This window comes from Porites lutea, chromosome 14 (assembly GCF_958299795.1).
Source record: "Porites lutea chromosome 14, jaPorLute2.1, whole genome shotgun sequence".
Taxonomy (NCBI): Eukaryota; Metazoa; Cnidaria; class Anthozoa; order Scleractinia; family Poritidae; genus Porites; species Porites lutea.
In genome coordinates this window covers 9490402-9512772 of record NC_133214.1, presented here as the reverse complement: position 1 = coordinate 9512772, position 22371 = coordinate 9490402, and the positions used below count along the sequence as shown (strand labels likewise).

Below are 22371 nucleotides of genomic sequence, written 5' to 3'. Positions count from 1 at the left end.
TTGATCCCTATAATTTTCGGATCACTAGACTTTCAGCTAGGAAATCTGAACAGATGAAAAATTATTAGGGGATAAAAATATGCCTATATCCACCTTTTAAATACTAAAATACTTTTAACAATGCTATGTTTAAGTGGTTTTGAACTATATTCTCGTTGCGTGCCCCTGCTCCTTTAACAGGCAAAATAACAATTCTGCAAATGCGTCTTTAAAGGTATTTCGCTGCTTTTCCCTGGCACAACTGTGACGTTAAAATTTCTTATGCGACTTATAAGGCATGAACACAAAACGACAAATTTCCTTTTTTCTCTCTGAACCTAAGAGGTTAACCCCCAGAAAAAAGGGCCTACTTTGGAGAAGTTGACCGAATTGGAACAATGGCAGTGATCTTAAGAGGAATCTACCATCGCTCGTGTGGTTTCAAAAAAGTAGTTCCAACTTTTGATTCAGTCTATAGTCAAAATGCCTTAGTCTCACCGTTTCAATGAAACGTCTTTTGCTGTACTTAGCTGGTTTCGTTTATTTCTTTGTACTTTGCGACGTGAAATTTTGAATTTTTCTTTTATTTGACGTCAGCCACTACTCGGAGTAACTTCGAAAGGGTGTATTACCGTATTTCAAATGCGGACCATTTTAACCTCTCTGTGTGCTAAGTGGTTCCTTTGGTGACGACAGGCGTGGGGTACAAATGCATAATCGTCTCTATCTACTCAGTATCCTCGTTATCAGTTTATTTAGTAACACTTGTCAAATAACCTAGTGATTCCCTACATACATCAAAGCGCGCTTGCAATATCTCGCGTCCGTATTGTAACCTTAACCTCGGAAAAAGTGCGATATAAATACATTCGTTCCACCCTGTGCTGGAATGTTGATGTTTCTAGAGATAACTGCTGTTTGCTTTTGTTACACTGGAGTGTGTACGATGTACTTACAGAATTGCGATGTGTAGTTTTCAATTGTTATTACTTTTGTTCACTGATGTACCTCGCAGTATGTCCACCCTCGTTAAATTGCCCAGTACATTTTAAAACATATTTTTAGGCCAACAGTTCCGGATACTTACAAGTGACCTTGCTCAAGTCCGAATGATGTCTGCAACATAACAAGTTCTCAACTATACTTAAGTTTTTGTTCTCTGATTCTTAAAAAGCGAGATAACCTTCACGTTTCCTCCAGTGGCTTACTGCTGTTTGCCAGGAAATGAGCGAGACGGATATGATGTTCACCAATATCTACGAAACAGACGTGCGCTGTCATAGATAAAGTGCGTGACTTGCTGTTTTCGAAAGGCAGTGTACATACATTCCTTATTGTTATCAAAAATATCCTTTGCCGCCATTTAGATCGTTTCAATAAACCTTTCAAAACAATTAATGAACTTTGCGTGATCATAGGTCAAAATCTCTCCAGCAATTGATAGCAGATCTTGTGAGCTAGGAAAGTTGTGTGTTTTCAAAACCGTTGTTTATACACCAGCTGTACTGGGATAGCACATCATGCCTACTAAAAAAAGTAAGTTCTAGAAAAGATATTTGACAACGCTATTGACGCAATTTATAGACATTACAAAAGGTCGCCTTTTCCTCCTTGAAAAGACCGGCACGCGTAAAACATCAAAGATCAGCACATCTGTTCTTGTTCTTCTATTTCCTAGCATTTCCAAGCATTCCATTTTGCACCTTTATTCCAGCTGTCTTGCAAGCTAGATTGAAACAATACTCTAGTTTAATTCTGTTCAAGTATGTGAGGTTTTTGGTTGGATAGATCCATTGTCAAGAACGTAAGGTTAAATGCGTAACTTCGACTTAAATTACTCACAGATTGCTCAACGTTTAAAGTGATTAAGCGGTGGAAATTTTGATTTAAAAATAATAAAGAGTACTGTCTCGCCATTTTCCATTATTTTCCAACATTATTGTTCATTCAGGTGAACTCGCGTGTCCAAGTGTCGCTTTCAATTAGGCCCAAAGTGCTGTAAAGGTCTTCTTTTTACACACGAGTTGGTCTCGCAAATGTAGTACCTATCATGTGGAATGTCTCGGTTTGGTTTTATCGCGGTTCTGAAGTTTATATATACAATAACTTAAAATTATATTTTCTCTACATTTTCCATTAATTTCTTCAGAGGCCAGTTGCCCAAATTACATCATTTATTGGTGATTTCTTTTGCGACACAATTTTATAGTGCACACTTTCCTTGCAAACTAAGAGATTTCATTTCCCTATGTGGCAAACATTGTTTTGAAATATCCATTCGGGCTATGTATTACACTCGTACCTTGAGCTCGCTGAATAAATACCGCGGTCTTTTGAAGATGACTGAAACTGTAATAATGTAACAAGAGATGTCGGGGAATTTTTTTTTTACAATAAGCACGCAGCTGCTAGTAGCCACAGTATTAATTCCGTGACGGTGTTTTTTTTTTTTTTGAAGGGCTGCACCGGACTGTGAGATATGTCAACAAGTCCTGTTTTGCATAACCTAGATAACTTCGTTACTGAGTGATTCTCTTTCAAATATTTATCTATTTATAAGGAGACCACACATACCCTTAACCAGTAAACCAAGGCACGTCTCTATTGTTCCTATTGTACATTGGTTATACATCCAAATCGGGCATAATCTTAACTTTGCAAATTAGCATCTTTTTCTTTCCCTCAGTCACTTGTTTTGTTTTTCATACCAAACTCAATCGGTGCTGTGTTACATTAGATGGTGATCATTGCCGTATTCGTCCTTCACAGATCGACTATCTTAGAGAGCACACGTTAATGAGTTTGCTTTCCTAATAGCTGTTATTTGCTTTCGTTAACACAAAAGCCGAACAATTCTGTAGCGCAATGGAAAGATAGCCGGCAAGAGCTCCATATGTATTTCTTCCTTAAAGTGATTGTTAACTGTTTAGCGAGTCAGTAAACGAATGTTGTCTTCATAGTCGTGAGTAGAGTTGTGAAACGTTAAACCAACATAAGACAACTTTTTTCAACACTCTGACCACAAACTCAAAAATTAAAACTTAGTTATTCTTGACAATGAATAGCTCTGAAAGTGGAACGGTCTAACAGTTGGGGTCGTTTTCTTTTCTAGCTCCAGCGAAAATCGACAAAGCACCCAAGTCACAGAAAGCACGCGTTGGAGACACAGTCGCCTTCAAATGTGAAATATCTGGAAACCCTATTCCATCCGGGGCATGGTACAAGGGTAAAACAAAATTGGCAGATGAGGGACGCTTGCTGATTGAAACAGCGGAAGATTTCTCCGAGCTCGAGATCGAGAATGTGGAAAAATCAGACGAAGGGGATTACACATGTGTCGTAAAGAACGACTTTGGAGAGGACAAGTGTACAGTGACTCTTACCGTGGAAGGTAAATAGCGTGACATGATATGTCCTTCATTTTGTTAACCCCTTAATACGGCGACTTACTTCCTGGAATGGCGTGACATTCGATAGTTAAGGAGATTCTACCTTCTTATTTCTTGTCACGCAGACTGTGATGACATCAGGCCTTTTGTTAGTTATGGGTTATTGTATAATGGAATTCTTTTGTTTTTGATTAGCTGAGTCGCTATTGTACACGAGTCGTTATTGTTTGTCATAGAAACAGTTGTGAGATCGTTGGCAATCTTGATAAATAAATTAGTAACATTTATTACATCCATTATTAAATCACTGGTGATCCCTGCAATCTGATAGGCTCTCAGGAATGTGATTTATTTACGAATCACTCTATTTTTTGCTTTAAATCTCTATTTTTTGCTTTCCTTGCTTGTTGATAACTCGATGCGTTTCGTTGGCTATATCTCCCATCTCAATCAAACGCGCGCTCATGCCATAATTGTTCAATGTCATAGAGCTGTGTGAAACAAAGAAAACAAATTTGTTTTTTTGATTGTTTCACCATGCGGTGTCCCACAGGGTCGGCTGTGCCAACGCGAAAATAACACAATATGCAATCGATTGTTGTGTCTGTCTGAATTGTCTTCTTTGTAGTGGGAGAAGCCTTCAATGAAAACGATGCTAGCGGAGCAGGAGATGAAGATATTGCGAACGGTGAGTTGGCAAGACAGTGACATGCGATCGTGATTAGCTGTAACGGAGCAAAGTAGAGAACATGAGCCTTCATTTAAAAGAGATGTGAGCATTTCATCCAAAGATTGAAAAGTTAGAGCCACCCAACCTCGTTCCCAGGGTTCTCTCGTGTAGGGAAGAAAACCTGGGGACGAGGTTGAGAGCCACCTTGTAGGGCATAATAAACAGTACCACAGGAAAGTACTGCTCAGCCGGAGTAGCTTTCATTTGAATGGTCACACCGTAGGATTTCATTCACAGACTCAAAAGTTAGAGCACCTTGTAGAGCGTAATAAACACTAGCACAGGAAAGTACTGCTCAATAGCTTTCATTTGAATTGTCACACCGTAGGATTTCATCCACAGACTCAATTAAGTTAGAACCACCTACAGCATAATAAACAGTACCACAAAAAAGTACTGCCCAGTTGCTTTCATTTGAGTGGACACACAATATAATTTCACCCAAAGAGTAAAAAACTGTATTATAGGAAAGCACTGCTCAGTAGCTTTCATTTGTTCCAGGCGTTCAGACAGTTAAGCGTGGCGCATGAAAAAAAAAAAGAAAAAAGAAATGGACAAGAGGGACGGCGTTTTTTGTGTCCGACTAATCCAGCCCTGCGTCCCATATATTTTGAGGGGGAAAAGGGTGGGGCTATGGTAATGGTGGATAATTCGATCACAATAAACGAATACACTTTGAACCACCAAAAAAGAATACTTTCAAAACCTTTACTTTTGCCTTGTGCCTTTCTCGCACGCCCAATTCTCTTGTTGAAAACTTAATTACTCTGTCTATGGGTTAGGTAACTTTGCTAAAGTTACTATTAACTGAAATGCAAACTTATTTTTCTCTGTTTTCCTCGTTCTGTAAAGATGACGTCGAAGATGGTGATAGTGATGTAGACAGTAAAGATCTTGACCTTCCATTGAGGGATCCAGTCCACTTGGCAACCGACAAAAAATTTGAGGACACCTATACCTCGCTAAAGGAGCTCGGAAAGTATGTTGATTCAGTTGAAATCATTTAGTTCTAAGGCCATTTAATTCCCTCGACAGGGACGGGAGTATTTAATTGTTATCAGTGTAAGAAGTTTCATATCGAAATACGTTAAGCAAACGTTGTTTCAACTCCCCGTCCAGTTTATATTCAAATGCTTATGTTGTACTGATCACGTCTATATACTGTACTCGGCGGGTCTCAGCAAATTAAGATAATAAATGAGCTAAAATGTACTAAGATAAGATAACAAAGATAGTATTCAGTAAAGACTATATAATAGTGAGAATATTTTATTATCAGACTGCGATGGGAAACTAATAAGGAGCAGTGCTTTATAGACAGTTTGCAAACACTCGGGCCATTTCACACATCCCTTTTCAGTGGTTGTTATGTAGACGGCGTCTGTAGCGGGAAACCTTACTCGGGGTTCGCATTCTTTTAAATCTCATCAAGATTATTCCAACTTGTTCAATTTCTCAAATTTAGGTCTGTGAAGACTCCTGGAGTTTGATTCTTTGGGACCGTAACCAAGTCAAAAACGAAAAAGAATAATTGGTGATCTTGTCAGTTGTGTATACATTCTTCCAAGAAACGTGAAGTTAGAACGTTTCACGTTACAGTCGTGCAGAGACGGTAGAGATATGTACCAAAAGCGTGAAGCCCGTGCAAAGTAGTTTAGCTTTTTAAAAATAGTTTAATTTTAGCGTTCTCGTTGCCTTCGATGATATCTTAAACTTCCCAATAATTTTTAAATTACGACTCAATATACTTGTTTCCTGATTACAGGGGAAAATTTGGCGTTGTGAAAAAGGTTAAAGAAAAGAGCACTGGAAACGAATATGCCGCCAAGTTTTTGAAGATCACTAAAGAGTCCCGAGAAGAAGTTGTGGCGGAGATGTTGATCATGAACAAACTGCACAGTAAACGGCTCATCTATCTTCATGACGCTTACGAAAGACCCAAAGAGATGATAATTGTGTTGGAATTGTAAGTAATGTTACTCTTCTGTTTCAATACTTGCTTTGTTCACTACACGTCTGTCTTGATATGTGATCTAGACTTTTTTCCTGTCTTTCTTTTTAACCTAAGTACCAGGTTTAGAAGAAAAGGTGAAATGACTAGTCAGAACTTTAAGCCATGGCATTATAAAGGTGCCAAACAGTACCACAGGAAACTATTTTCAGAAACTTTTATCTGAGCAATCACGCTTTAGAATTTCATCCACAGATTCAGTGGTTAGAACACCCTGTGAAGCATATTTGAGGGTCTGAATGGGGTGGTAGCTTTGACGTGTGACGGTTATTTTTTGCCAATTTTGACAATTCAGCGGTTGTTATGTAAAATCTTAAAAAAGGTTTAGAGTTAAAGAAAATATCAACTGTTGTGCTTATGTTGTCTTGACCTTTCACTTTTGAAATTTTGAAACATTTTCCGATATAAGCAAGTTGTAAGGTCCGGCTTACAATTTCTAGAAAATGTCTTTGAGAACATGGGAACAGGTTTTTCCTATTTAGAGGTTCTTCAGGAGCCAGAAGTCCGTGAAGATCAGCTAAGATAGTGAGATTTGAAATACCATGAAACCTGCTTTTTGACGGTTAATATTAATCTTCATTTTGACGGTTGGCGGGAAAAATGACCTTTTTCGACTGCTGACGGTCAAATTTTAGGCCGTTCTCGTTGGCTGACGATTAACGCCATTCAGACCCTTATATTTGACAGTACCAATACATATACTGGTTATTAGCTTTTATTTGGATGGTCGTATTTCTTTTTTGGATTTTATGCACAGACTAAAAGTTTGAACGTAGCAGTATATAAGGTCAAATTCTGAAACAAGCATACATGTCCAGTAGGTAACTGCTTCGTTGCATGTTCTCTAGACTTAAAAACTAAATCCCTCTTATAGATCGATATTGTTTCGTATAACAAATTAATTGGACAGTTTTTCTGTTTCACATGTGTGCTACTGTTTTCAATTACTGGTGTATTAAAAATTTGTAATATTGCAGAATATCTGGAGGTGAGCTGTTTGAGAAAGTTTGCAATGACGACAACCTAACAGAGAAAGAAGTTGTTCGGTACATGAAGCAGATTCTTCAGGGCGTTGAGCACATGCACAAAAAGAGAATCGTTCATTTAGATCTTAAGGTGGGTGAATCATCTCGGCTTTAATGGTCACCAAGCTATAAGCAGGTCAAGGTTAGGGTCAATAAAAAGCAAAAAAGAACAAGGCCAATATCCTTTATATTATGGCAAAGGAAACTTTCCTTGCGGGACCAACGCGGGAAATCCCGAGCGGGCAAGATGGCCCCACTTAACCCGCTCGGGTAGCCAATCAGAACACCGAATTTGCTTCACCTTGCCCACTCGCGGATTGAGTCCTATAACACAGTAACACCGAAAGAAACTACTTAAAATTTATCACTTAAACTAATTTAACTGCAGCAAAGTAAAGAAACCTTCCAAAACTTAGTGATCTTTTTAAAAAGGAACTGTCAAAGATCGAACAATCTTGTACAGCCACGCGATTTTAGGAAGCTAAAGCAATCACGACAGCGACGGGACGAAAACGTCACTTCAATAGTGAATTCGGGCCGTTTCAAACTTGTTCGCTTTTATTATATTCCATCTCATTAAATCAATTTGTCAAATGTTGGAAATTTTTTTGGAGTTAAATTCCAAAGGACTGTATCTAAGTTCAGAAAAGAAAAGGAAAATCGATCTTGTGTTCGCGTCAGAACGAGCGCAGGGAACGGGAAAATGAAAAATGGGACCAAAACAAAGAATTAAAAATGAAATGACTGATAGGGCAAAGGTTAATGCTTTGTTTTTTTTCCCCATTTTTCAATTACCTGTTAATCGTGCTGTTTGGACGTGCATAGTTGTTCTTTTGTCTTCTCAGTTAATTTATTGCTTTTTTTGCCGTTGTCCAGACAGTCGTTGCCTTGCGTCTTCGCCTTCGTCTTCGTCGTTGCTTAAGCTCCCTATTTCTTTGTTATTTACAGTTTCTGCTCCTTTTCCTCCTAATAGCCTGAAAATGTTCTCTGTGTAATCCGCCCTGACGGAAAAGAAGACCTCAAGTTGATTGACTTTGGAATGGCGCGTACGTTAGAGAAAGGAAAATCAGTTAAAGTGGCTTGCGGCACACCGGAATTTGTAGGTTAGTTAGCAAACGGTAAGACTGTGCACAGCCTTTTTTTTCCTTAGAATTAATACCACAGCGCGAAACTAGATTTAAAGTTTGTGTGTGGAAAAAGTGAAAAGCATTTCTTATATTGGTAAAGAACGTTAAAACAAGAAGACAGTCGACAAAAAAGTTCAGTCTCATCCACCAACTTGAAAGATAGAGACATCTCGCTTGTAAAGGGGAATGGATATAAGCTTTCGGCGTAACGATTTCCGGGATCGTTTCGGTGGACAAGCGTTTCTTATGATTGGTAAATGGTTTCCTTAGATGCTTTCTTATTGACCAATCATACCTAACGCTTGTCCACCGAAACGACTCTTAGAAATCTCTGCAACCAGTCAGAGCTTGTTCCCTTTCTCCCCAAAGTTTTTGAAGAAGGAGATGAAAGTGGTCGTTTTCGGCTATATCCGATTTTCTTTGATACAAGCTGAAGGTTTCACATCAAATCCACCTTTACATCGGACCCTAAGGCCCTTGTCTTTGTAATTACCATGCTTTGTTTATCATTTTTTTAGCGCCAGAAGTCATCAGCTATGAGCCCATCAGCCTAGCCAGCGACATGTGGTGAGTGGAACTGCAACCAACAGAAACTTAGCCTTGGTAAACAGCCATCGCTCCTCGGCGCTAGGGACGTTTTGCTAGGAGGGCCGTCTCTTTACGAAACGTCCCTAGCGAGGGGAGACGGCTCTTTTCCCAGGTTGACAAAAACTGAATGATAATATTGCGTAGTGAAAAAGTAACTCAAACAGCAATCGACAGTTCGCTCAATCGCGTGTGAAGATAATAGTTACAGCTCATGGTTTGCCTTGTGATGTCTCATTTCCTTACCACTTTCTTTTTATCTTTTTTTGTTTTTCTCTTTTTCGTGTTCCTTGGCTCTTATTCGCGTGCAGAATAAACGCACACAAAAAAAGAGGAAAAAAATCAAGGGCGCGTTTGAGAGCGTTGTGTCCTTAACTTGCCTTTGTAAGTCTTGCTAAAATAGCCTTCAATTTTCTTTCATAGGAGTGTTGGAGTCATAGCATATGTCCTGTGAGTATTTATTTTTTATTTACGTTATTTAGTTCACTGTGTTATGAAAGCAAATGGATGAAATTTTACATAAATGATTCACAATTTGGGATTTAGCTTTAACATGTGAAAGATCACGGCAGTTATATATTTGCAACTCAAGCAGCTGCGAAAAGAAATCCTGAAAAAAGAAATTAGGTCTCATTGAACAGAATTTGAATCCATTGCAAAAAAGCGGTGCAGTGCTCTAAGACAATTGGGAGCTGGTCATTTGGTTAGTGAGCTCGTAATATACCCCTAGAAGATGAAGTTATTGAAGGGAACAATTTATATCTCATATCTTTGAAATGCGGGAGCACTGCACCGTGCGCGTTCGAATCCCGTTCAAACCTAATATTTTTCCCAGGCTTCCTTTTCACAACTTTCGCGCACAACTGCGATGTTATTCAGATATCTTTTGTGGTAAGGACAATGGCAAAAAAACTCACCAGCCTTTTTCATATGAAACTTGTTTTAACGGGGACCAATACTTTGTAATTGTAGCCTGTCAACAGTCGGGATGCTCGGTTCGCTTTCCGATATAATTTTTTATTCCCGCCAAGGAACCTCGTCCCAGGCTATGCAGTCAATTTCCTGATTATGTTTCTCCTCTGTAGGTTGAGTGGTTTATCGCCCTTCATGGGAGACGATGACAATGAAACGATACAAAACGTATCCACCGCTGAATGGGATTTTGAAGATGAGGCTTTTGACGTCATCTCTGAGCTGTCTAAGCAATTTATCGAGGAACTGCTTATAAAGGATCCTGAGTAAGCCAATTTGGTCTATGAATGCAGTAGTTAATTAACCTTTTACTCCCAGAAGAGCTGTTAAGTTGCATTGAGAAAAATTCACGAATTTTTGGGCTCAAATTGAAGTACCATTAGGCACTTAAGAAACGAGAGGGAACTGGACCGAGTTCGTAAAGGCTTCTGGTATTGGTGCGAGGGAGTGAACTTACGTAACAGGACAGGAAAGGAACGAAGAGTGCAAGCCTTGTGTATCAAGCGTGACAATAATTTTGAGAGAAATAACTTTTCGGCAGACTTCACTTTCCTTTAAGATAACATCACGACAAAACTCGCAAGTAGTAGCAATGTCACGTTTGTCAGACAAAAGTGTTTAGCCTACCTCTCTTCCAGCCTTCCTGTGGCGTTAACTCACTAATGGCCGGTGGTTGACCGGCGCGTCCCCAGACACGATTCCAGAAACAATTGTGGGACACATTTTGTCTCCAGTTCCCTTTTCATTTCTAAAGTGGCGAATACTAAATTTCTGGCAAAGAAATTTCATTAAGAAGGTGACAACCTAGGATTTCTGTCATTGATTCACTGTAGGCATGATTTACTCCACAGAATCGAAAGGTAGAACCTTCTTGTGTAGCCTAGCTTTCATTGGACTGGTCACACTTGAGGATTTCATGCACACACTATTGTTTTTAAAGTATGAGACTTCAAAAATTAAGTGAATTGGTTTTAGAGATAAGGTCGCCTTTAATCCAATCTAAAAGACTCCATAGTATAGCAAAGGCACCCATCCCTTTACTTAAAAGGATGGGTGGGGTTCAATGGGAAACTGTCGTCCAACTTGAAACATTCAAATGATCGCAGTGATTGATCCTTCTAGTTGTCAAAGTAATCCTCAAGTTTGTTCGTTTTGTGTAACATGGTTAAAATTGATATTTATTGCCTTCCTTGCAGGAAACGAAATGATGTTTTCCAGTGTTTGAACCACGACTGGCTAAAGGTATGAAATTTACACGTAACAAACCATCCCCCCTCCCCAACATAAAATCTCAGTTGTTAGCTACGTGTATTCCGTTATTTCCCTCAGGGATAGAATACTATTTTCATACTTACCCTCGTTTTAAGAAATAAGCCCAGGTAGACTGGAAATGTCCCGTTAGTGTGTTTTAAAGCTGTAGGTCTTGCGCAAGCCTTTAAACAAAATGAAATTTAGAATGGTTAATTAAACAATTGTTTAATTGCTTTTGTTTTTTGCACGCGACAGAAAATGAAAAAAACGTTTACAAGAAGGAAGTAGGAAAACAACTTGACAACCTCGTTTCCTAGGATCTTTGACTCTCGAGCAGTTTATATTTTCATTAAATGTGGGACTTCACTATTACGCAAAGTTGTTGGTTAAAGCTCCCTTATCAGTATATTCGAACCTCTCATTTTTAAGTCGATTTTATAGCTTTGATCTCAATCCTGTGGATAATATCGACTCTTCTTAAACAGTGCCACCGTTTTCGTTTATCTTCCCAATAGAATTTGGAAGTCAAAGAGTGACCAAACGTAATTGCTTCGTACTGCTTTCTACTTTCCGTTTTTGGTCTATCGGATTGTCTGTAGTGATTCATTTTGGTTCTGCTACATTCCGTATCATCTCGCGCTTCAAACTAGGGTCCTGTTAGTATCGCTTTTTTTTGTTTTCTGAAGAAGCAGTCAGTCACTTTGTTTGTTTGTTTCAACAGAAAATAAAGAGCATCAAGACGCAAAAGCTCAGCACGGAGAACTTGAAAAAATTCATCGCTCGTCGCCGTTGGGCGGTAAGTTTTTGAGGTTGTTGTTGTATTTAAAATCAAGTATCTGTTGTAGATCAAATTGTGTTGTACAAGGCTGCACCTTTCCCAGATGTAAGAAAGAGGATTGGTGACACAATGCTGCAAGTAGCCCGCCAGCAGTATACAGCCTTCACCCACTTCAGACTCAGGAGGGAGCTTTAGAACGACAACTTCGAAAAAGCAATAGGTTAAGATAAACAAAACAACAATTCTGCACGTGCAGCACCCTTTTTTCTACATTTCTTTGCCGTCACTGCACGACTACGACGTGAAAATACCTAATTTCACGCTTTAAGGAGGACGTAAACAAGCGACGACGAATTTTTCTTTGTCTATTTAAACTTGAGTTCGGTCCCCAAGAAATCAACTCCAGGGAAATACGCCTATATTTGACATTTTCGGCGAATTGGAATAAACGCGACGAAGTTTGAAAAAACGCAAATTCATTTTAGATGTAACGTTTTCGCTGCCGTCGCCGTCGTCGGTGCTAAGGCTCCCTAGGAAGGGAGGGAGGGAGAAGGAGCAAATTTCGCACGTACAGCCTTTTTATACTTTTTATGTTGACCTTTCAGAGAACAGCAAACGCTCTTCGTGCTCTGAGCAGGATGGGATCCTTAGGTGGTCTGATGGCCGGTGCAGGCAAGGGTGGAGCTGCGGCAGGTTCTGCTGCTGCTCCTAAACCTGGTGGCTTCCTTAAGAAGGTGAAGGAGGAGAAAGCTAAGGAAGAGGCTCAGGAGACAGCAACCAAACCTGAACCGAGGAAGGAGCCAGTAAGGATTTTCAAGGAGGACCCAAGGAAAACTACAGGTGATAGCCTCACACCAGCCGGACCGCTTGGCCCGAGTCTTTCGGGTCGCAGAAGTCCCGCCCTGAGCGGCAGGAGAAGCCCGGTGTCTCGGGCAGAAGCGCGTAAGTATAGCACTCCTGAATCGACCACGCCTTCAACACGTGCTTCCACGTGCCTTAACGTGCTCGTGCATCTTTCTAACCAATTATCACACTAACCAAGTGGAAATGTTTTCGTTTCGGTTTCATGTCGGGAGTTCCAGTGGGTTTTTAATTCCCTTTTCTCAATACCGGCGGTATTAATCACTGATCTGTGTATCAGTAGTGTTTAGGGCGCCTTTCATCGTATTTTCGTTTCTGCTGGGCTTGTGCCTTTGTGTTTCCTCGACCTCTTCTTTCAATTGACAGCTGTTGCAGTAATTTTTCTCTTCTGTCAGCCAAACCCGGTATTCCACAAGCGGTATGCATCATCCCTGATGTTAGAAAAGTCATTGAAGTGCTCCTAAGTGATAGTGGGTACCTATATGCAACGGCTGGTTTGTACATTTACAGTTCCTCATTATTCCATTTCCCGCCATGAATTGTCTCCAACGATTTTCTAACTCATTCTCCCCATACAATTTGTACCGCATGCTATGGATAAACAGATAAAGGTTGCTTCTGTTATCTTATAATGAGATTATTCTAATTATTTCCTGGCATCCCTTTGTTTATTTATCTTCGCGTACTAGCCATAACCCTCTGTTCCTTTCCGTTTTTCTGTAATTGAAACATTCTGGATCGTTTCCTATCTATCTCCCTTGTTCATTTAGCTTCAGTTTTTTTTTCGGTTAAACTTACTCACTAGAGTGAACAATTCTTTTCATAGTGAGTATGAAAGGCTCAATGATGAGAGCGCCTTGCCCGGGGGCGCCTTGTCCCTCTAATGTAGACTTGCTACAAGTTGACCTCATGAGTTAGTTAGCGAGCGGAGCGAGCTTTTATAGGTCGCGAAGCGGCCGGGCGAGCGACGAAGTCGCGAGAGGTCCCGCGCTATATTAAATCTGACGAGCGACCTTTTTTAAAGGCTACCTCTAATGATGCAAGGGTTCGTATTCCCGGGTTTTCGCCATGCCCAGTGAGTGTGTTTTCACTTCTCTAATCTTCTCTTCGCTGCTCTAGATGTTTTTCTTCGAATACTGCGGTCGTCCCCTGTCTACAAAAACCACCACACAAATTCTTTTTCCATCTAGAACCCACAAACTCGTGTTAAACGAGTTTTTAAGTACTCTTTGGTGTTTTCTAGGTAAACAAATTGTATATCCGTTTTGTTTTGTTGCTCGTTGGTTGGTCACTGACCTTTTTTCTTCCCTCAGGGGAATTTGTTTTGTTCCCCATCTTCTGATAATTATATCAAAAGTCCTCATTCTCGAACTGACAGACAATGCAACGTGCAACTCGTTGCGGTCACTGGATTTCTGTTGTTAAGCTTGGTTTATAAAGTTTCCTACTAGCAGTTGTCTAGAAAGATTGCGATAATCCTTTACAAAAGCTTGACTAGTTAACAAGAAGGCCAAAAAATTTTTGCCCTTTGTACAAAATTAAACGTTTAATAGGGTTATTCTTGATTGCTTAAGGTTTTTCGCCTGTGGACTTTACTGTTTCACATATCATATTCATTAGCTTGTTAGATCGGATGCAGGTCTAGCACACGCATTTGTCGGCAGTGTTTTAGTTTATTTTTTGTACCTTTTGTACCTTTTTTTCCCTCTTCTTGAGACTAAATTTCCTGTGCTTGTTGCTGGTTGTTCCAAAATGAGATCTTCCACTTGTTTATCTCTTGTTCCATATTTAGCATCAATGGATATTTTTGTCTATTTTTTTTTGGCAGACTCGCATTGTCTGTGATGTCATTGATGATGTTCATCGACCTATTCTATGTACAACTGTAGAAGTTGTACGTAGAAAATTATGTAGCCGTTAAGGATTGATTTAGTTGTGCAAACAGGGAAATGTTAGGGCAAATTAGTGTTTTTCACTTATGCTTTTCTCCCTTTCTTTTTTGTTGTTCAGTTTAAAAATGTGTCATACGCGCCTACCCAATATACATGTAAAACTTTGCCAAAAGTTGACTGCCAAAAGTTAGTAAATTAGACCTAATCAAACAGCATGAATAAATGAAAACTGAGGCCGGGATGCCTGATGACATAAGCTTAAAAGATCAAGACGGCGTGACTAAAGGAATTCACTGCATGCTTACTTGTTTTTATTTGAATGTTCAGCACTTAGGGCTGTGTACTTTGTGCGCGGGAGTAAAATATTTCGAGGTTTTCCTGCAAAAGTTGCGTGGTAAAAATTGCTTGTTATTTTTTTCTTTTCCTTTCAAAAATATTTGAAATTTAATCTCTCTCTCCGTGCCCTCTCGCCATAAGCTTATGTCTGTTCCTCTCGCATTTTCTACACTTGAGTTTATTTGGTTTTCTCTCTTTCCCATAGGCATTCTTTAAATAACTGCTTTGAGCCAAAATGTTTTCTTTTCAATTGCGTTTTGACTAGAAAGAAAGAAACATTTATAATGGCTTCTTGTTGTTTTTTGAAGCTTTCGTGTAGTATCAAATAACATTCTTGATTGAATTGTTCGCGATGTTCCGACCCGAGAACATAATACATGTTTTAAATCGATTAGACGTCTGGCAGTGGGTTGAGAACATTGCAGCGGTTTTTTTCGCCCACAAGTAACAGGGATGTAAAATACTCGCTTCATGCAAAGAACAGCGGCATTTTGTCTCATTTAAGCGAATATAACGTGTCGCACACAAATTTCACCCCTCTTTGAGCCTGGAGCCTGTTGTTACATCACTCCTGCATCGCTTTAGTAAAAGTTCCTTATGATGTGGTGATTATTGTAAGTCCGCAATGGATTTTACACGACTTATTGCCAGGAGGCTTTCTTCGACGCGAAGAGATATCAAAAGCAAGATCACAGGTTTGTGTTCAGAAATTTTCAAACAGTAGTTATTATTTACATGTGATGTGAATTACCGTGTTCAAATACCGTATTGTAACACGCCGGGCCAGGGTTGCCTTGCTGTCGAATGGAAAAAGTTTACAAAATAACAAGTGTTACAATTCCTCAATACCGTTATGTCTCGCGTTTGTTGCATTTTGGAGTCGTGTTTTTCTAATTGATTTGCATTGAATTGAATGTCGAGCTGTAGTTATCACTTAAATATCCGTTCGCGTTTGAAGCTTATCAGAAAATCCACAAGAACGTTTCCAATTCATTGACCTTAAATCTGGTGTCGGGTTATACTTCATAATTCTAAGACTCTTAAAGTACAGTTTGTTCAAGTTTTGATTAGTCCTTTGTTCTAAAGGTATGTGCTACTGACATGATCAACAGCGTTTGACTCCAGGCAAAGCTTGTATAGCTTTTTTCATCGGCCCTGTGTCGATGATTATTATGTCTATCAAAATGTCCGGGAAATGTCAGAAACACTCCTTGGGATGTATGTGTTTGAAATGATTTTTTTCGTTCTCAGCTCAAGTTACAATTTGAAGCTGTTTTACATTCCTCCGGGTTTATACCTTCCTTGAGCGGCACCAATTCTTTTTGTCTTCAAAGTGTTGGGTACACAGAAACAGGAAATAAATTAAAACAACAATGGTCAAATTTTAGAAATTCATTTACAGTCCTATTGTTTCTCCGAGGCTAGAATATTTTATATCACAGTGAATATTTCTCAATCACCCGGAGTAAGCTACGTGACTCCAACGAAAGCGGGTTAAAAATGACCGGCAAACCTTTTCCGGGTGTTGCTTTTTCCCTTTGTTTTCTTCTTTCGCGCTTTGTTTGAAAATTGTTCACACTGTCAAGGTTATCACACATCTCTTCCATTTGTATATGCTATCTGCGTGAAGAAAGAGATCTGTATCTTAAATAATCTGTTCATCTCTTTCTTGAAACTTGTCGTTGTGTGTGTGTTTTTTTTTCTGACCCCCTGGCCTTTTCATCCATATACACCTTTTTCAGCTTTGACGAAGAAACTGTGGAATCTGCCAGAAAAGGAATGGTTTTACGCCCTACAAAGCAGCTTCTTTACAATATTTACTTTTCGTACATGTTTGTTTGCTTGTATTTATCCGTTTTCCTATCCGTGCTTTAAGCGCACACATTGTTTCTTAAAAGGCCTCAAAGTTATGAATTATTTTTTTTAGCTTTTCGTAACACCTGTAAAAGTCCGCCCATCTGTGAAAATCGTGTTCACTCCAACGCGTAAAATCAGAAAATGCTTTTAGGAGCAAGAGTCTACCCCTCTTAACTTACCAATACACATAGAGTGGCCCCTCTAGCAGTTAAAAAAACTCTCAAGTTGCTACCCAGGTTTTCGGTAATAATTGTCTTGCACATCGCAAGGGACAAGAAACATCAGTCGCTACCAGTAAGTTTGGACCGAAAGCTTTTTGTCTAGTATTATTGAAAATGTCCTGCGGTTTTGCTGACTATGGCCTAAGTGGTGTGTTTAATATTAAAAACAGCGTGAAGAAGCAAAAAATGTCACCGTTAAAGCGAAGCTATTGTCAAGCAGCCTTTCCTGTTGTTTTGTCCATTTAGGCATAATACGTGCTTCTAACATTTCTTTAAACATTTGCGTCTCTCAGTATGGGTGAAAAATGGACGACATTGTTCAGTGTTGCTCCCCTGTGGTGACGTCTGTTTTGGTTTCAGAATAGCCTGAGTATCTACAGGGTATCTTAGAGTGTGAGAGTATTGAGAGCTGCACTAGTTTCTTACAATCCGTGTATTTTAGTGTCTAACAGTTTTCCTGAACCTTTGACTTTAGACTAGAAATACCTCTTTGGTCTTCATCCGACTTAAAACGGTGTGATCTACTGCTTCATTTGCTTCTATTTCATTATCTCAGTTTCGTTTGTTGAATTTACTATCTTCAGAGAACTACATCTCTCCCATCCGGTTTTATGTGAGACAATTTTCGTGCCTCTCGCGCATAGGCATTTTTCAACCCATGTGGAACTTCCCGCCATACGTACGCTTGTGTGTGTTATTGTTAATCACTGATCTTATTTCCTATAGATGGCTTGCCACTAGGCCCCCCTGTCTTCATACAACACTTGACGAATTGCGAGATCATTGAAAACAGCGCCGCCAGATTCGAGTGCAAGGTCAGCGGTAACCCGGAACCGGAAGTAGAATGGTACAAGGATGGCCGTCTACTGAAGGAAAGTAAACAACTTACCTTCCTTTACGATGACCACGACAACTGCAAGCTTATTATCACCAAAGGTACTGCAGCCGACGCTGGTGAGTACACCGTGGTTGCCGAAAACCCACACGGAAAAGTATCGAGCACCGCACAACTGGTTGTCGACACAGGCTCAACTGACGACGAAACTGCGAGCGAATCCGAGCTCTCCGAGCTGTCAGGTTCAGAAACCGAAGAAAGAACGACGAAGGCAAAAGAGGAGAAGATAACCAAATACTACACCATCCAGGAAGAACTTGGAAAAGGAAGGTTCGGTGTCGTTTGCAAGTGTATAGACAATAAAACAGGTCGAGCCTATGCAGCTAAGTTTATAAAGTGCACGTCGGCCAAGGATAGACAAGATGTTATACATGAGGCAGACATCATGAATTCTGTCCGGCACAAGAGATTACTGAGGTTACAAGACTTCTTTCAGACCCCGACGGAGATGATACTCGTCATGGAGCTCGTTACTGGAGGAGAACTCTTCGAGAAGGTTGTTGAAGACGAGTTTATCTCGGAGATTGAAGTGTCGTATTACATGAAGCAGATTTTGGAAGGGATACAACACCTTCATCAACGAGAAGTTCTTCATCTGGATTTAAAGCCGGAAAACATCATGTTAATTCGACCTGACAGCAAACAAGTCAAGCTCATCGATTTTGGTCTCGCTAGAAAATACAACCCGAAGGAAAACCTTAAGGTTATGTTTGGAACACCAGAATTTGTTGCCCCTGAGGTCATCAAATACGAGCGTATAACCCCTGCCACGGACCTGTGGTCTATCGGTGTTATTGCATATATCTTATTAAGTGGTTTATCGCCGTTTATGGGGGATACAGACGCAGAGACATTGACGAATGTCCAACTAGCGGAGTGGGATTTTGATGATCCGGTATTTGATGAAATCTCGGAAGAAGCTAAGGACTTCATTAGCAACCTTCTTGTGCTGGCCGCAAGAAAACGACACAGTGTCGATCAGTGTTTAAGCCATCGCTGGTTTTCAATCAAAAAAGGCAAGAAACTCAAGACAGATCGCCTGAAGGCGTTCACCGCGCGAAGGAAGTGGAAAAGAGCTATCACTGCAATTCGAAGCACGAACTTTCTTAGCCGGATTCTCGGGAGCCGCGGGGCCGATTCTGATAAGAAGAGTAGTGGAGGTGGAGGGTCCGGCTTACTTGCCAGGGTTAAAGCCATGCACGCGGCCGGTGTACAAAGCTCCGAGGGAGGATCCCCGCCGGCGTCATCACCCTTTCTTTCGCCCGCTTCAGCCGCCCTCAGTACCAGCAATAGTTTTACTAAAGTGATTGTTTCCGAAACGAAACGAGCTCAAGGACAAGAAGAAACGATTGTTACGACAAAGGAGACAGTGTCAGAGACGAAAGGTGGAATTCAAACCGTGGAAACACGAAGATCGTCAAAAACAACTAGAAGAAACGACGAAAACACAGAGGAAGAAACTAGCTTTAATACCGAAGTCGAAAATGGTTAGCCTCAATTTATCTTAAATTTATCGGCACTTATCGGAATTTGAAAAAGTTAAAATGAGAAAGGCAAGATTGCCTTGAAGAAGAAGGATGGAAAAAAAACCGATTTTTAAAAAATCTTAATATACGTCTAATTTTTGGTCTAACATCATTTTTGCGTTTCAGGTTTCACGTAAGTAACGTACATTTTTAGCAGGAGTGCTATACTTTTGTTTCTTTTAATTTATTAACATTAACGTTCTTAGATTTAATTATCGTTCTTAGATGTTTAAATCAGAGAAACTGTGTATTTTGAGCTAACTGGAATGTGGCAGAGACAAGAGTGATCGCGTGACTCGCGTTCCATTGATGTTTTTTTGGTAATACAAAGGCGACCAGAAAAAAAAGAAGCGGATTTGTCAGGGAGGAAGGCGAAAGCCCATTTTTTCAAGGTTTTTCAGTCCTGTAAAACACAGCAGGCATTTTGAATTCTGTGGTGAGAGTTTTTCCGACTATCATAGGTCTTTTTCAATTTGCATGGCCCTTTGGAATCTATGTAACGTTTTCTGTCACCTAATGTTACCAGGTCGGCGTTTTTAAGCTTGAATAATATATATGAATATTTTCTTTTTGGGACTACCGACTGTGTCTTTTGCTCAAAACATACTGTGTCACCGCTTGAAAGAAAATTCATTTATTGAAATCTGTCTTTTGTGCCTGTTTTTGAAGTAGGAAATTTTTTTGTAGATTTAAATCTCAATCAATTACCAAGCTGTTAAAAGTGAATGGAAAATGGCGTTTACCTTTTTCCGTATTTCATTTCCAGTTGGAAAGCAGGTTATCACAGACGCTATACGGAATAAGTATTTTTCCAAAGGTTGCATTTAATAGCACGCTAGATGATCGAACATCTTTCTTGAGAGGCGTATTTGAAGTTATTTCAGGTGAATTGACTAGAAGGTCATTTGTTGTTAGATTTGTAGAAGTGTGGTCTTGTATCATACTGTGATATCAGAATTTTTTTTTAGAAGGGATTCTTTCGATTCTTATGATTCGTTCGTCGTAAATGAAGCAAAGATAAGAAACAAAGAAACCTTGCGGCTAAATTCCAAAAAAGGAAAACTTTTCTGTTTCCTCTAAAATCCCTCAGAGTTACCAGGATCGTCATTTAGACCATTTAAAATGAACGGGGCACATTTTTAAACTGTTAAAAGTTCTATTTTGCTGATATAAGAGTTTTCTAAACTCCTGTATTAGAGACCATAAAAGACCAACAGTTTGTCGTCTTCATTTTGTGGGGGAGCATACTGTTTATAGTAACAGCGGACCCGAACCGGCCATGGTCATTCCTGTTTTGTTTTTGGCGTTTTTAGTACTAGAAAGCAGATACATCTAGACAAAATTGTAACGGTAAAGTTCCTATAGAATTGTTTTTATCAGCTAGTTCGTAGAAAAGCAAGTTTTTATGGACAGACAAAGTTTACGGCGGAGCAAAGAATTGCGTGACAGGTTAATTAATCCGAACTCTTGCTGTTAACTTGACAGGAATTATTATAGCACATCATAGAGCTTTTCATTCTTGGGTTTTTAACACTGAGGTTCATCTAGTTTATTTGTATTTGTATCCCTGAAACTTTGAGCAGTTTTCAACTTGGATTACGTACACTATGTCGAGTAAGTGGCAAACTTTTTACATGTAGAAGTTGTTTTTACCGTAGACTGAACAGTTTCTTGTTGCGACTAACGTTTTCATCCATGCTCCTTTCGCGCTACTTCATTGGAATTCTGTTATAGTGTTCTTGGCTAAGAAAATCTGCCCTGTTAATTCTTTTGAGTGGGTTAAGCTCGATTTTCTTAAAGTCGGCCAACAGTTTTTATTTAAACAAAATTGGAGTTAATTTTCTCTAGTTCCATTGCATTGCTTAAGTTTCCTCGCCCTCGACGAACGGTGAGTGTATATATTTCGTACCATACGTGGCTAATACTTTATTTCCTTCTTTTTGCAAAGATTTAACTCGCTCTTGTGAAATTTCTTATTATTAATTTCATTTTTTTCAACTGCATTGTGCATTTTCAGTTCACTATTTCATGTCGAATACTAACCAAGCTATTCATGCAGAAACTTAGAGCGGTTTTCACTTGACTGTCGTAAAACCAAAACCAAAGTAAATACACTAGCCAACCAAAGGGCGTAGTAGAACCAAAACCAAAACCAATCCCTTTCGACAGTCAAGTGAAAACCGCTCTAACCCGTAAATGTGTGTAAATTCTACATATAATTCTGTGTTTACTGTATATGGGTTAAGAGCAATAATAGAGTCAAATTGTTGTCTTTTCTCTACCAACTCACTAAAATTATCGGAACAAGAACTCTTATTATCTTCTGATCAAATTATAAGTTTCGTCAAAGTGCCTTGTCTATTAGATACGCAGAGTATTTCTCAGCTAAACTGTGTATTCATGTCATCAGGCTAAATCCCATTGCTTTATATATTTATTCCCCAAAGACGACAGTTTTTGAGGTCGTTGACGTAAACTGAGTAACAGACATTTGCACAAGACCTTTATATTTTATTTTGGAATTTTTTATCGCCGCCTGAATAGCAGAGATTGTTGGAAATCCAGAGGAGCAGTCAGGCGTTCATTTTGTTTTCCTACCAACCTGTCTTACATATGGATAAATTGTTTATGATATGAAAGCCGATTCAGTATATAGCCAAGTTGTTTTCTTGTATTTTTTTTTGTATTTTCATTTTCGGTCCGTGATACCTTTTCAACCGGACTGAAGTGAATTAGGTGGTGATGAGTCCTTTCGTCTTGACTGGTGGGAAAAATTTTGTTTGCAATTTTTGGAAACCTTCTAATGCGCTTTTGTCTTGCCTTCCCTAATATAGCAAATTCGACAGGCGCCTGTTTCCAGGGCTTGCAGATTTAGGCCCATGTGGGCTCGGTTTTTCATTAAGTCCTAAAAAGATTGCCTCGTTCGTTTTTTTATT

At 39.5% G+C, this 22371-nt stretch overlaps 1 protein-coding gene across 1 annotated transcript in view; it reads left to right on the top strand.

The window, feature by feature from the left end:
- LOC140924316 (obscurin-like) overlaps positions 1-22371 on the top strand; it is a 143490-nt gene that overhangs the window by 111249 nt on the left and 9870 nt on the right. The window contains exons 99-111 of the mRNA XM_073374347.1: positions 3092-3370; positions 3997-4056; positions 4951-5077; positions 5864-6064; positions 7087-7225; positions 8108-8237; positions 8780-8828; positions 9270-9296; positions 9932-10084; positions 11015-11060; positions 11791-11865; positions 12453-12789; positions 17741-19396. Coding sequence (XP_073230448.1) covers positions 3092-3370; positions 3997-4056; positions 4951-5077; positions 5864-6064; positions 7087-7225; positions 8108-8237; positions 8780-8828; positions 9270-9296; positions 9932-10084; positions 11015-11060; positions 11791-11865; positions 12453-12789; positions 17741-19396 — 3279 coding nt within the window. The remainder of the gene's footprint in view (positions 1-3091; positions 3371-3996; positions 4057-4950; positions 5078-5863; positions 6065-7086; positions 7226-8107; positions 8238-8779; positions 8829-9269; positions 9297-9931; positions 10085-11014; positions 11061-11790; positions 11866-12452; positions 12790-17740; positions 19397-22371) is intronic.